The sequence below is a fragment of the Bombina bombina genome, chromosome 9 (genome assembly GCF_027579735.1).
Source record: "Bombina bombina isolate aBomBom1 chromosome 9, aBomBom1.pri, whole genome shotgun sequence".
NCBI classification, from domain to species: domain Eukaryota; kingdom Metazoa; phylum Chordata; class Amphibia; order Anura; family Bombinatoridae; genus Bombina; species Bombina bombina.
Genome location: NC_069507.1, coordinates 279,637,242 through 279,652,241, shown reverse-complemented (window position 1 = coordinate 279,652,241; position 15,000 = coordinate 279,637,242). Strand labels below are relative to the sequence as shown.

Sequence of the window (15,000 nt, the reverse complement as noted above, 5' to 3'; positions counted from 1 at the left end):
CTCTTTCTCTCTTTCTCTCTCTCTCTCTTTCTCTCTCTCTCTCTTTCTCTCTCTCTCTTTCTCTCTCTTTCTCTTTCTCTTTCTTTCTCTTTCTCTTTCTTTCTCTTTCTCTTTCTTTCTCTTTCTCTTTCTCTTTCTTTCTCTTTCTCTTTCTTTCTCTTTCTCTTTCTTTCTCTCTCTTTCTAAGCATGTACTAAGTAAATAATTAACTATAATAGCATAGGTCATATTGTACACCCAACAAACTTTTTTTATTAATAAATGTGGGCAATATTTGTACTTCATTTAATATTTAAGTGCCCATGTCTTTCCATTTTAAAAATAAATTAAAGATAAAAAATATAAATTTACCAGACTTTCATTATTTTGCTAGATTTTCTTGTAGTTTACCTTCAAAAACAATTTTCTTCCCTGTCCCTTGAAAAACTTGAATGTACTTTGAATAATTTGCTGATGTGATCCTGCAACATGCTACACTATAATCTCTAAGCTCAGTGTCTGATATGGTCTTTATGAATTGTTTCTGATACATGTATTGTACCGTGCTTATGCACTGTAGGGAGAGGCAGGCAGGGTTAGCCTGCAAGGGTTTAAGTACTTTTTTTGTTGAGCAAGCATAAGTCTTGTACTGTCCTCAAACTAGTGTAAACAATATATATATATATTATATTTTATATTATTATTATTTTTTTTAATCTATTAGTGTGTGTATGTGTGGTGTGCGTGCACAGGAGTGTGTGTGCGTGCATGTGAGTGGGTGTATGTGTGGTGTGCGTGCACATGAGTGTGTGTATGTGTGGTGTGTGCGTGCATGTGAGTGGGTGTATGTGTGGTGTGCGTGCACATGAGTGTGTGCATGTGTGGTGTGTGCGTGCATGTGAGTGGGTGTGTGTGTGCATGCATGTGAGTGTGTGTTATGTGCGTGCATGTAGGTGGGTCTATGTATGGGGTGCAGGATATGAGTGGTTGTATATGGGCTATTAAATAAAAATGGGGTGGGGGAGTGGGCTGCTTTGCCTTAAAATGCCCGGGCCTATTTTTGGTCCCAGTCCGGCCCTGATCATATACATATATATATATATATATAAAGCATATCTAGATATACAGAGATATCTTGATATTGATATATCTCTCTAGAGATAAAAATGTATCAACAGAAACAATAAAAATTACATGCATTGCTGCTGCAGATACATTACTCACCAATAATATATATACTGTATCTATAATGTGGACATACAACTTTATATTTTCACAGATCTCAGGCGTCCAAGAGATAGGATCCCCCGGTACGTAAGGCCGGTGTCGATGGCAACTCCGAGGAGCAACCGCTCCTCGCCACCGTTGCCATTGACCCTCGAGGGTTGACAGGAGGAGGATTCAGGGACAGATCTTGAAGTCCCTGATATCCAAGGTAATTTATAATTCTCATACTATTTTGGCATTATTTAAAGGGACATTAAACCCAATTTGTTTCTTTCATGATTCAGATAGAACATACAATTTTAAACAACTTTACAATTTACTTCTATTATCTAATTTTCTTCATTCTCCTGGTATCCTTTGTTGAATAGCATATCTAGATAGGCTCAGGAACTTGGAGCTAGCTGCTGATTGGTGACTAAAATTCTATGCCCATTTTCCTTGGATTTCCAATGTACAGGGAGTGCAGAATTATTAGGCAAATGAGTATTTTGACCACATCATCCTCTTTATGCATGTTGTCTTACTCCAAGCTGTATAGGCTCGAAAGCCTACTACCAATTAAGCATATTAGGTGATGTGCATCTCTGTAATGAGAAGGGGTGTGGTCTAATGACATCAACACACTATATCAGGTGTGCATAATTATTAGGCAACTTCCTTTCCTTTGGCAAAATGGGCCAAAAGAAGGACTTGACAGGCTCAGAAAAGTCAAAAATAGTGAGATATCTTGCAGAGGGATGCAGCACTCTTAAAATTGCAAAGCTTCTGAAGCGTGATCATCGAACAATCAAGCGTTTCATTCAAAATAGTCAACAGGGTCGCAAGAAGCGTGTGGAAAAACCAAGGCGCAAAATAACTGCCCATGATCTGAGAAAAGTCAAGCGTGCAGCTGCCAAGATGCCACTTGCCACCAGTTTGGCCATATTTCAGAGCTGCAACATCACTGGAGTGCCCAAAAGCACAAGGTGTGCAATACTCAGAGACATGGCCAAGGTAAGAAAGGCTGAAAGACGACCACCACTGAACAAGACACACAAGCTGAAACGTCAAGACTGGGCCAAGAAATATCTCAAGACTGATTTTTCTAAGGTTTTATGGACTGATGAAATGAGAGTGAGTCTTGATGGGCCAGATGGATGGGCCCGTGGCTGGATTGGTAAAGGGCAGAGAGCTCCAGTCCGACTCAGACGCCAGCAAGGTGGAGGTGGAGTACTGGTTTGGGCTGGTATCATCAAAGATGAGCTTGTGGGGCCTTTTCGGGTTGAGGATGGAGTCAAGCTCAACTCCCAGTCCTACTGCCAGTTTCTGGAAGACACCTTCTTCAAGCAGTGGTACAGGAAGAAGTCTGCATCCTTCAAGAAAAACATGATTTTCATGCAGGACAATGCTCCATCACACGTGTCCAAGTATTCCACAGTGTGGCTGGCAAGAAAGGGTATAAAAGAAGAAAATCTAATGACATGGCCTCCTTGTTCACCTGATCTGAACCCCATTGAGAACCTGTGGTCCATCATCAAATATGAGATTTACAAGGAGGGAAAACAGTACACCTCTCTGAACAGTGTCTGGGAGGCTGTGGTTGCTGCTGCACGCAATGTTGATGGTGAACAGATCAAAACACTGACAGAATCCATGGATGGCAGGCTTTTGAGTGTCCTTGCAAAGAAAGGTGGCTATATTGGTCACTGATTTGTTTTTGTTTTGTTTTTGACTGTCAGAAATGTATATTTGTGAATGTTGAGATGTTATATTGGTTTCACTGGTAAAAATAAATAATTGAAATGGGTATATATTTGTTTTTTGTTAAGTTGCCTAATAATTATGCACAATAATAGTCACCTGCTCACACAGATATCCCCCTAAAATAGCTATAACTAAAAACTACTTCCAAAACTATTCAGCTTTGATATTAATGAGTTTTTTGGGTTCATTGAGAACATGGTTGCTGTTCAATAATAAAATTAATCCTCAAAAATACAACTTGCCTAATAATTCTGCACTCCCTGTATTCAGCTAGCTCCAAGGAATGCATTGCTGGTTCTTCAATAAGAGATACCAAGAGAATGAAGCGAAATTGATAACAGAAGTAAATTGGAAAGTTGTATAAAAATGTATAATCTATCTGAATTATGAAAGAAAATGTTGTGGTTTCATGTCCCTTTAACATTACTTTTTTATTTTTCAAAGGTTCTTTCAGGCTGCATGTTGAAGGGACACTAAGCACTAACATTTTCTTTCATGATTCACATAGAGATTATAATATTACAAAAGATTACAATTTAGTTAGAATATTCAATTTACTTTATTCTATATCTATCCTTTGTTGAAGATATAACAATGTTTATGGGTGAGACAATTATAGAAGGCTTTTCACTATGTTATTAAATTGGTAATTATGCCTAAAGTTTGGCATTATTTAGAATCTGAGATTATGATGAAGAATTTATTTGCTCATGTTGTGTATGGTTACCATGACAACACAATGGTGCCTTTTTCACTAGGGGGTGGTGTTATGGTCTATTTAAACTGTGTGATTCACTTGTTGTTTGACTGATGAAGGGTAGAGTATCCGCGAAACATTATGCAAATAAAAGCTACTACTTTAAAGAGACCGGTAATCGCCCTGCCCCTTGACCATGCCCCTGACCACACCCCCACTGGCACCATGCCAGGTGGTCCCAGTTTTACCTCTAAAAATTATGGTAAGCCTATCTATGATCATTATAAATTCTGCAACTACAGAGAATATCTAGATATGCTTTTTATCAAAGTATTATAGTAGAATGAAACCAATTATAAAATCCCAAAAATGTATAAAGATTGAAAACATTATAGTCTCATTAGAAAAGCGGAAAGTAAAAATGTGGTTTGCATGTGCATTTTATTTATTTATTTTCATATATAGTTTAGAGAGGAAGTTTTTTATAATTTTTAAATGAACTATTTGTTGTATAATATAGGAGTTGTCATTGATCATACTAACATTTGTTCATTGTTGTGCTTCATCTCTGACAGACGACCCAGTACCGGGGGATGCTTTAGAACCCCCTTTGTCACCGGCGGTAGCTGAAGAGGAGGAGGCTAGAGTGGAATGTAAGTAAAAAGAATATAATGTTTTACCAATTGTATCTTGATAAAGAATTTATCTAACAAATGTTCTTTTGGTCTTTTTCAAGATCAGGGCACCCAAACTGGCTCATTCCTTCAGGAGATCTTTGATGACCTTGCCCAGGGCCTCAATATTGTATCCAGGGCTGTGCGGGCCCTGCAGGAGGCCATAAATCACCTTTAATTTTAATTTTGATTTATATTTTTGTAAAATAATTATTATTATTTTTTTTAACTTTATTTATAGAAAAGAATCCAAGACATACATGACAAGTGCAATCACATTGGTATAATAGGTTTCGATATCAACATATGCATAGTAAGACATATAAGGCAGTGACCGTGTTATAAGGCCCGATACTTAAATGAAATCTTCATGCATGCACTTGGACTCATCTTTTATCAAAAATGTTTTAATATAAAGACAAACAAAGGGAAGAAAAAGAAAGGAAAAAGAAAAAGCATAATGACTAAGATAAGGAAAGAAAGAGAATAGCAAAGGAGGAAAAACGGAAAGATCAACAAACAACAAAGATGCTCATACTCACCCAAGGTACCTCCGGATCCCCCCCATCCAGCCAACACCGCGCCTCCGCAAATGAAAGGAATTCTCAGCAGTTTGAATCAGTGGAGAGACACCAGTTGCCCTTTAGAATGTTTTTAAAGGGAAGGAGAACTCTATCCCTAACTATGTCCGGTAACTGCATCAGATATACCTCCCATTTAAGGAGAAACCTCTTTACTCTTTTCTCAGGGTCTCCCCTAGTGTCCGCCTGCTCACATAACATCTGAGTGTGTACCGCCCTAAGCAGCTGCTGAAATGGCGGGGTTCTCTCTCCCACCCATTCCCTAAGGATAGCCTGTTTAGCTAGCATGAGGACTGTAATTATAAAAGTGTTGTATTTATGTGTCTGGTCTCTAGGCATAAGAAAAATCACATACTGTGCTGAGAGGGGTAGATTTTGCTTGGTTAGTTTGCCCAGCCAAAACGAAATCTTCTGCCAGAACTTCTGCACTTTTGGGCACCCCCACATCAGATGAATCCAATCAGGGGACTCCCGGCTACATTTACTGCATAAATCACGTGCCCCTCGAACCCATTTTGCATGCATGCCAGGGGTAATATAAGCTTGGTGCAAGAACTTTAGTTGCGATTCTCTCAGCTTTGCAGAAATGGTACCCTGAATTGCCCTCTCAAAGCTCAAATTAATCAGCGTTGTTTCCACCTCTAAATCTTCAAAATGAGACCATTTCGATACGATCCCACGCAAAGTGGAGTCCTCAAAATGACGATACAACAGATTATATGTGTGTGAGAGTCTGTAAGGTCCCAGTTTTGCCAAGGCACAAAGTCTGTCTATATTGGAAGGTTCCTTAGACAACAGTCCCCCTGAAATTAGTGTAGAGATGTAATGTCTGCATTGGAAGCACGCAAACCTGTGGGTGCTGGGGAGGTCGTAACTCACCCGCAAGTCTTGAAAAGGTAATATGTCAAAGGTCAAGGGATGCAGTAGTTGATAAAGTCTGGTTAGTTTTGATTCTTGCCATGTCTGAAATGCTTGTGTAGTGTATCCAGGAAGAAAGTTGAGGTTACCCTGTATTGGGAGATTTACTAGTAGATTTCTGCAATCCCCATAGTCTACAAATCTTGGCCTAGGCTCTCAAGGGGTCCCTAAATAAGACATGGTTTTGTACAAACATGGGTAACGATTTAAGATCCGCATGAGGCAAGAAAGCCAAGTGTAGCGGTTTGATGAAGTTAGACTCTAGATCAGGGACGGTGTAAAAGTCATTCCCTACCAGCCAATCCAGTATAAACCTAGAAAGGGCTGCCCAATTATACCACATGATATTGGGAAGACGGAGCCCACACCCACCTACCGGCATTGACAGAGGAGTCTTACCTATCCTGTGTTTCTTACCCTGCCAAATAAAATTACCAATGGAAGTCTGCAAGGAGGCGATGTCTTGCTGGGTGAGAAGCAAGGGCAACATTTGCAAGGGGTAAAGAAGCTTAGGCAGAGCAACCATCTTGAAAAGATGCACCAGCAGTTCACAAGAGCTGCTGGTGCAATGCACTGTTGGATCGGGTCCGGCAGATATTTGTTAAATCGGACTCATTATATGATTGGCTTTCACATGTGCATTGCTATTTCAATTAGAAAAGGTTATCTGAGGATTAAAGTGAAAATGAATATCAATTTTATTGTTCATGCTTCAGATAGAGCGTACAATTTTATTGTTCATGCTTCAGATAGAGCGTACAATTTTATTGTTCATGCTTCAGATAGAGCGTACAATTTTATTGTTCATGCTTCAGATAGAGCGTACAATGTTATTGTTCATGCTTCAGATAGAGCGTACAATGTTATTGTTCATGCTTCAGATAGAGCGTACAATTTAAATCAACTTTATAAGATAGTCACATTCTCAAATTGTCATCAGTCTATTTGTATCTGTATTTTAAACCAAACATTTCAATTTATGAATTGTGACCATTTTTAATCAGAAAATGAGTTGACCCTGTTGATTGAACATCACCAATGAAATTGTGCTTTTCCATGGGGGGTTCAATTGAATTTATCTTGCTCCTCAGCCTAGATTCCTTCTTTTTAAAATAAAGATAACCAAAGAACTAATTAAAATGGTTAATAGTAGTAATTTTGAAAATGATTTTAAATTGAATGTTCAATCATAATTCTGAAAGTATATAAATGTGCTTAGTGTTCCTTTAGTAAAAGTTAAAGGTTTGTATTGTTGCTTGAAATGATATTCTATGATATTGGAGTCCCATTAATTAATAAACATTATATATGAAATTTAAAAAAAGAAAAAAGATATATATATACATAAATACATCTATCATTCTATTTAAAAATGACATAGATCAATATGTACATACATACAGATAGAGTGTTAACACGGAGCTGCATAAGGACTTGGCTGCTACACATTTGAATACAGTGCAGCAGTTTCCTTAGTTGCATTATTACATTAAAGAGCGATTTAGCCGGCCCAGGTTTTGGATCTGAAAAACAGGATCAAGTAACCGGTCTGACTACGGCTCTGTGTTTGTATATCTTTTATGTTTTTATATTGCCTGCTTATGATGAATAGAAAGTGGCTCCTGGAGGCTGCAGGGCTGGACGGAGGGAGCTTTGACCGGGGAGGAAAGAGGCCCCCCTCCTCTGGTGTGGTATGGGTAGGTGGAGAGGCAGGAGGAGCTTGATGGGAGGCTTTAAAGGTGTGGGCTGAGCGGGAAAATCAGCACAATTTTTTGTCAAAGAGGAAGTGCAGCATCTCTGTCTGCTGATCTCCCGCTCAGCCTGCGTCATGGCCGGGATTGAGGAGCTATTGTTGCAGCTTAGGGAGGCTGCTGCGGAGCGTGGTCCTACCTGGCTTGAGGATCAGGTCCGGTCTCTACTGAATGCCCCATGGAAGAAATCTGCGAGGCTTTCCAAGCCTCCGTTGAGGCTAAACCCAGAGGTGTGTGGCAGGGCTGGAGGTGGCCGGAAGTCTGAATCCGGTTCTTTGAAGAGGCCTGTTGTGGCTGAGGTGGCAGTCGGGTCAGCGGTGCAGTCCAGGCCCGTGGCGGTGGTGACGTCATCGGCTGGGAGGAGCGGCAGTGCTCAGGAGCTGAGGCCTACGGCTGTTCCGGCCGCAAAACATGGTGCAGGTGATATGGAGGCTGCACACGGCCGGGAGAGGCCTGCTGGTGGGGGAGGGTCCTCAGGGTTGGATTTGGGCCTTGCTGGGCCTAGTGGCTCTCATAGTGCTTTTGGGGGGATGGGGGGTGGTAGTGAGGGGGGGGGGTATCCCGGCTACTATTCATTCTCGTGTGGGGTGGGTGTTAGTCCTGGATTACTGAAGGCAGGTGTAAGGGAGGATTTTCAAGTTCAGGTTGAGGTTCATAGGGACCAGGCATCAGGTATCTGTCCCCAGGGGTCTTTAGTTGATCAGGAATATGGGTCTTGTGAGGAGGCTGAGTAGTTTGAGCTTGATCCTGGGAGGTAGGGTTGTTCCTGAATTCCTTGGATGAGGAGTGTGTCCCCCCTCTCCTGGGGCCAGTGGGAAGTTGGTTAGCCATTTTGGGGGAGCAGGTAGGAGGCCCCTGCTGGGTGGCTTGGATTCTGGGGTGTCATTTGCTTCAGGGGTTGGGAGTACTGATGATGTGGGTGGCTCACATGTAAGTTTTTCTCTTCCAGACACAGGCCCTCCAGGGCAATGGCCTGGCCCCTGGCCAGGCCCATCTACAGCGGTGGACTCTATGGACGGCCTAGAGGAGGACTTCTTTGGCCTGCACGGCTCTTGGACGGACTCCATTCACCTAGAGCCTGATGACGGCGGACAGCAGGATACGTTGCCCGTTGCTGGTGGTGAGGTGAGAGGAAGGGCTAGGGGGGTGGGGTTATCCGGGTCTCTGAGTGGGGCCAGGTTGAGTATGGGGCACATTCTGGGTGGTGGGGAGGGAAGCAGATGGCTGCGTACTTTACTGGGCCAAGGTGGGGTTCCTAGAGGGGGAACTAGAAGATGGCCAGTGGCGGAGGCCGCCTGGTCAAGGGGTGAAGGGGGTGGGGCTCCTAAGAGGGGAAGGGTGGCACACATGGCTAGGGGTGCCAACCAGCCACAGGGGAGGTGGGGGGGGAGGGTTTTTTTTCTCACTGAATTTGTGTTCATGTGCTGCTGTTTTCCAAGAAAATACATGGCAGCCGGACCAGCATGCACGGACGGCTGCCATCGTGCAGGAGGGTGTGCAGCGGAGAACGGAGCCGCGCTAGGACGGGCTCCAGGCTGCTATTGGAGAGTCATCGGGAATGCAGGCGGCGGACACTTCTACAGGTGAGGCGGGGATATTGAATGTGAGGAGTAATGTTGTGGGGAGTGATAGTGATTCTGTGGCTGTGAGGGTTGTTGCAGGTTTAAGGGAGTTGTTGTTGCAATTGGAAGGAGCTGCCCCTCTGAGGGATGTAGCAGTTGAGAGGTCATGGGTTCCGGCTCAGGGGGCGTCAAGTTCTCCGGTGTTGGGGAGGGTTGAGGTTCGTGCGGTGGAGGGATCCTCAGGCAACGGTGGCGGGGCTCCTGTAGTGGTTCAGGGCACTGGGCCATCGGTGGTTTCTACTCCTGTAGCCACAAAAATGGTGGATGGGGCGGAGTTGAGAGTGGCAGACACGGCGATGTCCCGTTCTTGCCTCTGCTCCATTGGGCCGTTGGGGATGCACTTGACTTCGGAGGTCAGGGACAAGATATGTAAACGGGAATTTATTGAACTGTTTTCCCTCCTTCCGCTTGAGCAGTCTTTTGAGATTCCGGAAGATTCGAAAAAGGACGTGGCCAAGAAGGAGATGGAGGAGAGGAAAAAACGTTATAGGAAATTGCCTTAAACGTTTTCTAATTGGTTCCAATCCTTTGTAATTTATGCAAGTGTCTTTGCTGGTAGATTCCCAGAGCAAGGTAGTGCCTTATTCTGTTATTTAGATGAAATCGCGGCCGCGCAACGGACATATGGGGGTATGGCTTGGTGGTCGTATGACGAACACTTTCGTCAACGGCTGTCGGTTAAGCTGGATATGAGGTGGGACGACCGGAACATGGGATTGTGGCTCAAAATAATGACACCTTTGAGAGCCTCCCAGTCCTTTCGGTCGGGAGCCGGTGGCTCCTCTGCCAGTGGGTCCCCGGCATCGGTTAGGAAAGGGTGTTGCTTTGCATTCAACGAAAAATTGTGTAAGTGGGGCGCCGCGTGTAAGTTCAAGCACGAGTGCTCCGGGTGTGGGGATCCCACCCCTATACTAGATGTTTTCGTAAAGGAAAGGCAGGCGGAGCAGGTGATATGGCTGAAAAAGGGGGTGACTCCCGTGAGGCTAGACGCGATGGAGCATTGGTTTGTCCTGTACGCTAGGCGTCAGGGCTGTTGTGAGACGGCGGCGGTCTTGTACCATGGTTTCCAGTTTGGTTTTATTATTCCGTCGCAGGGGGGTAGTCAGGTATTCAGGGGTAATTTAAAGTCGGCCCGCTTGTGGCCGGAGGTGGTACGGGAAAAATTGCGCAAGGAAGTGTCCTTGGGGTGTATGGTAGGTCCTTTTGATTGTCCTCCCATTGCGGATTTGAGAATATCTCCGCTTGGGGTGGTTCCTAAGAGGGAGCCTGGTAAGTTCAGGCTAATTCATCATCTCTCTTTCCTAAAGGGGGATCGGGGAATGATGGTATCCCTCAGGAACTGGCATCGGTAAAATATGCCTCTTTTGACCAGGCGGTGGCGTTGGTAAGGGAGGCGGGGCCTTCCGCCTTGTTGGCAAAAATCGACATTGAGGCGGCGTTTCGGTTGTTGCCTGTGCACCCGTCTTCGCATCATTTGCTGGGTTGTTGTGTGGAAGGCTCGTACTATGTTGATTTGTGTTTGCCCATGGGCTGCTCCATTTTGTGTTCGTTTTTCCAACGTTCATGGAATGGGTGGTCTCGGTGCGGTCAGGCTTGTCGTCATTGGTACATTACCTTGACGATTTTTTGTTTGTAGGCCCAGCCGGTTCGGGTGTTTGTAGGTGGCTGCGTGATGTTCGCTGTCAGGTGGCGTTGGATTTTGGTGTGCCAATTGCCAGTGAGAAATCGGAAGGGCCTGTGATGACCCTGGATTTCTTGGGAATTACGATTGACTCCATAAAAATGGAGTGCAGACTTCCCGGTTTTAAAGTGAAGGATTTGCTGGAGGTTCTTGACCGCTGTTTGTTGGCAAAAAAGATCACGTTATGTGATCTCCAGTCGTTGGTGGGCAAGTTCAATTTCGCGTGCAGAATCATCCCCATGGGATGGGTTTTTTGCAGGCGGTTGTCCTTGGATACTGCGGGTGTCGTCTAGTCGCACCATTTTGTGTGGTTGCCGAGAGAGATGAAGGATGACTTGCGAGTTTGGAGATGTTTTTAGTTGGGCTTTAATGGTTCAGCATTGATTCAAGCGCCTAGGGTGTCAAATGAGGAGTTGGGACTTGTGACCGATTCGGCTGGTAGTTGTGGTTTCGGAGCATATTTCATGGGCCATTGGTGTGCGGCTGGATGGCTTGATGAGTGGTTTTCTTGTGGCTTAGTGAAGAATTTGGTCTTTTTGGAGCTGTTCCCAATTGTGGTGTCCCTGTATGTTTGGGAGGTTGAATTGCGTAATCGGTCGGTGGTGTTTTCGACAGATAACATGGGTGTTGTTTATGCTATGAATACCTTGACGGCATCATCTTTGCCGGTGTTGCGCTTGTTGCGTCTGTTGGTTTTGAAGTGTTTGAGGATGAACGTGTGCATTAAGGCTAAACATATCCCAGGTCTTTATAATTCTATAGCCGATTCCCTCTCTCGCTTTCAGTGGCAGCGGTTCCGGAAATTGGTCCCTCTTGCAGACGTGACCAGTTGCCAGTGCCCAGTTTTTCTGTGGAGGCTTGGGGTGGAGGATTGGCTGGACTGGTGAAGGCTTCGCTTGCTCCAGGTACTTGGGCTTCCTACTCCAGAGTGTGGTGGGATTGGGAGTCCAGGCTGAGGGTACGGAATATATGTGAAGCGGGTTTTGATCTTACTGGTGTCCTGTTGGAGTGGATGTGGGAATGGGGGTCCCAAAGATTATCGCCTTCGGCTATGGATAGGCGTATGGCAGTTTTGTCTTTTCGTTTTAAGCTGTTAGGTCTGCAGGATGCTACAAGGCTTTTCTGTGTGCGGTAGGTTTTGAAGGGTTTAAAAAAGGGTTCAGTTGGACTGTCCCCTGATAGGAGAAGGCCGATTACTTTTTCATTGCTGGAAAAATTGTATAGTGTTCTTGAAGTTGTGTGCCTGTCGGATTTTGAAACATGTTTGTTCAGGGTGGCTTATGTTTTGGCCTTTTTCGGGGCTTTTCGGATCTCGGAATTAGTTAGCAAGAACTTGAATTCAATGGGTGGCTTGGGTTTTGCAGATGTAGTTTTATTTGAATCCAGGGTGGAGATATTTTTGAGGAGAAGTAAGACGGATCAGCTAGGGAAGGGTAGGATGATTGTCCTTTTTCCCAGTGGTTTGGAGGTTTGTCCTTGGCGTTGTGTTCAATTGTACTTGAGGGTTCGGCAGGTAACAAGGGGTTCGTTGTTAGTTCATCTGGACGGGAGGCAGTGCTTAAAAAAGCCTTGTGCCGGTTGGGCCTCAATCCGGCTGATTTTGGAACCCACTCTTTTCATATTGGGGCCGCGACGGAGGCTTCCATGAGGGGGCTTTCCGAGGCGGAGGTTAAAGAGATTGGAAGGTGGGGATCAGGTTGTTTTCGCTTGTATGTTCGCCCTGAATTGGGTCTTTGAGGGGTGTTTCTTGTGGTTCATTTGTTTTCTGTGTTTTAGGTGTGGATCGTTTGTGGTTGGTCGGCCACTCCTTTATTTATTGGGCCCGGAGGGCGGCTTCGGCGAAGGTGGATGGCTTGCAGTTGGGTATTGCCAAGTCTCGTTGTGAAGTTAAATGGTTTGGTGTGAGGGGGCTCAGATGGGACGGATTACTGCCTCTGGTGTTGGATTATTGCAGGCGTTTTCAGCCTCCGACTGTGTTGTTAATCCATGCTGGGGGGAATGATCTTGGTTTTTTACCCGCAAAGAGAGTTGGTGAGAAGCATGAAAAGGGACATTGGTAGATTGAGGAGCTTGTTCCCCTCTTTGGCAATTGTATGGTCGGACATTTTGCCGAGGATGGTGTGGAGGGTGGCCTGGGACCCTGTGAGTTTGGATAAAAGCAGACAAAAAGTAAATAAGATTAGGGGTGCTTTTGTACGGAGGCTTGGTGGTTCTGTTGTTCATCACTCAGACTTGGCGGAGGTTGGAGAGGGTGAATTCTATTTGCCTGACGGTGTACATTTGAATGACTTCGGGCTGCAGCTGTTTATCCTCAATTTTAAGGAGGCGATTGGTAGGTTGGTGGGACTGGGCTGAGGTTTCAGTAACACTATATAACAGCATGCAGGCTATCTCCTGAGTATTAGTGTAAGATCCGGATTATTTACTGGCGCAGAGTGACGCTGTATAACAGCATGCAGGCAATCTCCTGAGTATTAGTGTAAGATCCGGATTATTTAATGGCGCAGAGTGACACTATATAACAGCATGCAGGCTATCTCCTGAGTATTAGTGTAAAATCCGGATTATTTACTGGCGCAGAGTGACTCTATATAACAGCACGCAGGCAATCTCCTGATTATTATTGTAAAATCCGGATTATTTACTGGCGCAGAGTGACACTGTATAACATCCTGCAGGCAATCTCCTGAGTATTAGTGTAAAATCCGGATTATTTAATGGCGCAGAGTGACACTGTATAGCAGCATGCAGCCAATCTCCTGAGTATTAGTGTAAGATCCGGATTATTTACTGGCGCAGAGTGACGCTGTATAACAGCATGCAGGCAATCTCCTGATTATTATTGTAAGATCCGGATTATTTACTGGTGCAGAGTGACACTGTATAACATCCTGCAGGCAATCTCCTGAGTATTAGTGTAAAATCCGGATTATTTACTAGCGCAGAGTGACACTGTATAACAGCATGCAGGCAATCTCCTGATTATTATTGTAAGATCCGGATTATTTACTGGCGCAGAGTGACACTGTATAACAGCATGTAGGCAATCTCCTGAGTATTAGTGTAAAATCCGGATTATTTAATGGCGCAGAGTGACACTATATAACAGCATGCAGGCAATCTCCTGAGTATTAGTGTAAAATCCGGATTATTTACTGGCGCAGAGTGACACTATATAACAGCATGCAGGCAATCTCCTGATTATTATTGTAAAATCCGGATTATTTACTGGCGCAGAGTGACACTCTATAACAGCATGCAGGAAATCTCCTGAGTATTAGTGTAAGATACGGATTATTTACTGGCGCAGAGTGACGCTGTATAAAAGCATGCAGGCAATCTCCTGAGTATTAGTGTAAGATCCGGATTATTTACTGGCGCAGAGTGACACTGTATAACAGCATGCAGGCAATCTCCTGAGTATTAGTGTAAAATCCGGATTATTTACTGACGCAGAGTGACACTAGATAACAGCATGCAGGTAATCTCTGGTTATTCAGGGTTGTTCCTGAATTCCTCGGATGAGGAGTGTGTCCCCCCTCTCCTGGGGCCAGTGGGAAGTTGGTTAGCCATTTTGGGGGAGCAGGTAGGAGGCCCCTGCTGGGTGGCTTGGATTCTGGGGTGTCATTTGCTGCAGGGGTTGGGAGTACTGATGATGTGGGTGGCTCACATGTAAGTTTTTCTCTTCCAGACACAGGCCCTCCAGGGCAATGGCCTGGCCCCTGGCCAGGCCCATCTACAGTGGCGGACTCTATGGACGGCCTAGAGGAGGACTTCTTTGGCTTGCACGGCTCTTGGACGGACTCCATTCACCTAGAGCCTGATGACGGCGGACAGCAAGATACGTTGCCCGTTGCTGGTGGTGAGGTGAGAGGAAGGGCTAGGGGGGTGGGGTTATCCGGGTCTCTGAGTGGGGCCAGGTTGAGTACGGGGCACATTCGGGGTGGTGGGGAGGGAAGCAGATGGCCGGGTACTTTACTGGGCCAAGGTGGGGTTCCTAGAGGGGGAACTAGAAGATGGCCAATGGCGGAGGCCGCCTGGTCAAGGGGTGAAGGGGGTGGGGCTCCTAAGAGGGGAAGGGGGGCACACATGGCTAGGGGTGCCAACCAGTCACAGGGGAGGTGGGG

At 45.0% G+C, this 15,000-nt stretch overlaps 1 protein-coding gene and 1 long non-coding RNA gene across 3 annotated transcripts in view; both read left to right on the top strand.

The window, feature by feature from the left end:
• The window catches only part of LOC128640337 (uncharacterized), a 20,172-nt gene extending 13,213 nt beyond the window's left edge, over nt 1-6,959 (top strand). For both annotated transcript variants that reach the window (XR_008399330.1, XR_008399331.1), the window contains exons 2-3: nt 1,259-1,414; nt 4,222-6,959. This is a non-coding gene — a long non-coding RNA (uncharacterized LOC128640337). The remainder of the gene's footprint in view (nt 1-1,258; nt 1,415-4,221) is intronic.
• A 1,190-nt stretch (nt 6,960-8,149) lies between these two features.
• The window catches only part of LOC128640335 (tyrosine-protein phosphatase non-receptor type 6), a 601,976-nt gene continuing 595,125 nt past the window's right edge, over nt 8,150-15,000 (top strand). Inside the window, exons 1-2 of the mRNA XM_053692826.1 lie at nt 8,150-8,695; nt 9,010-9,153. Of these exons, the coding sequence (XP_053548801.1) occupies nt 8,582-8,695; nt 9,010-9,153 (258 nt within the window). The 5' untranslated portion in view covers nt 8,150-8,581. The remainder of the gene's footprint in view (nt 8,696-9,009; nt 9,154-15,000) is intronic.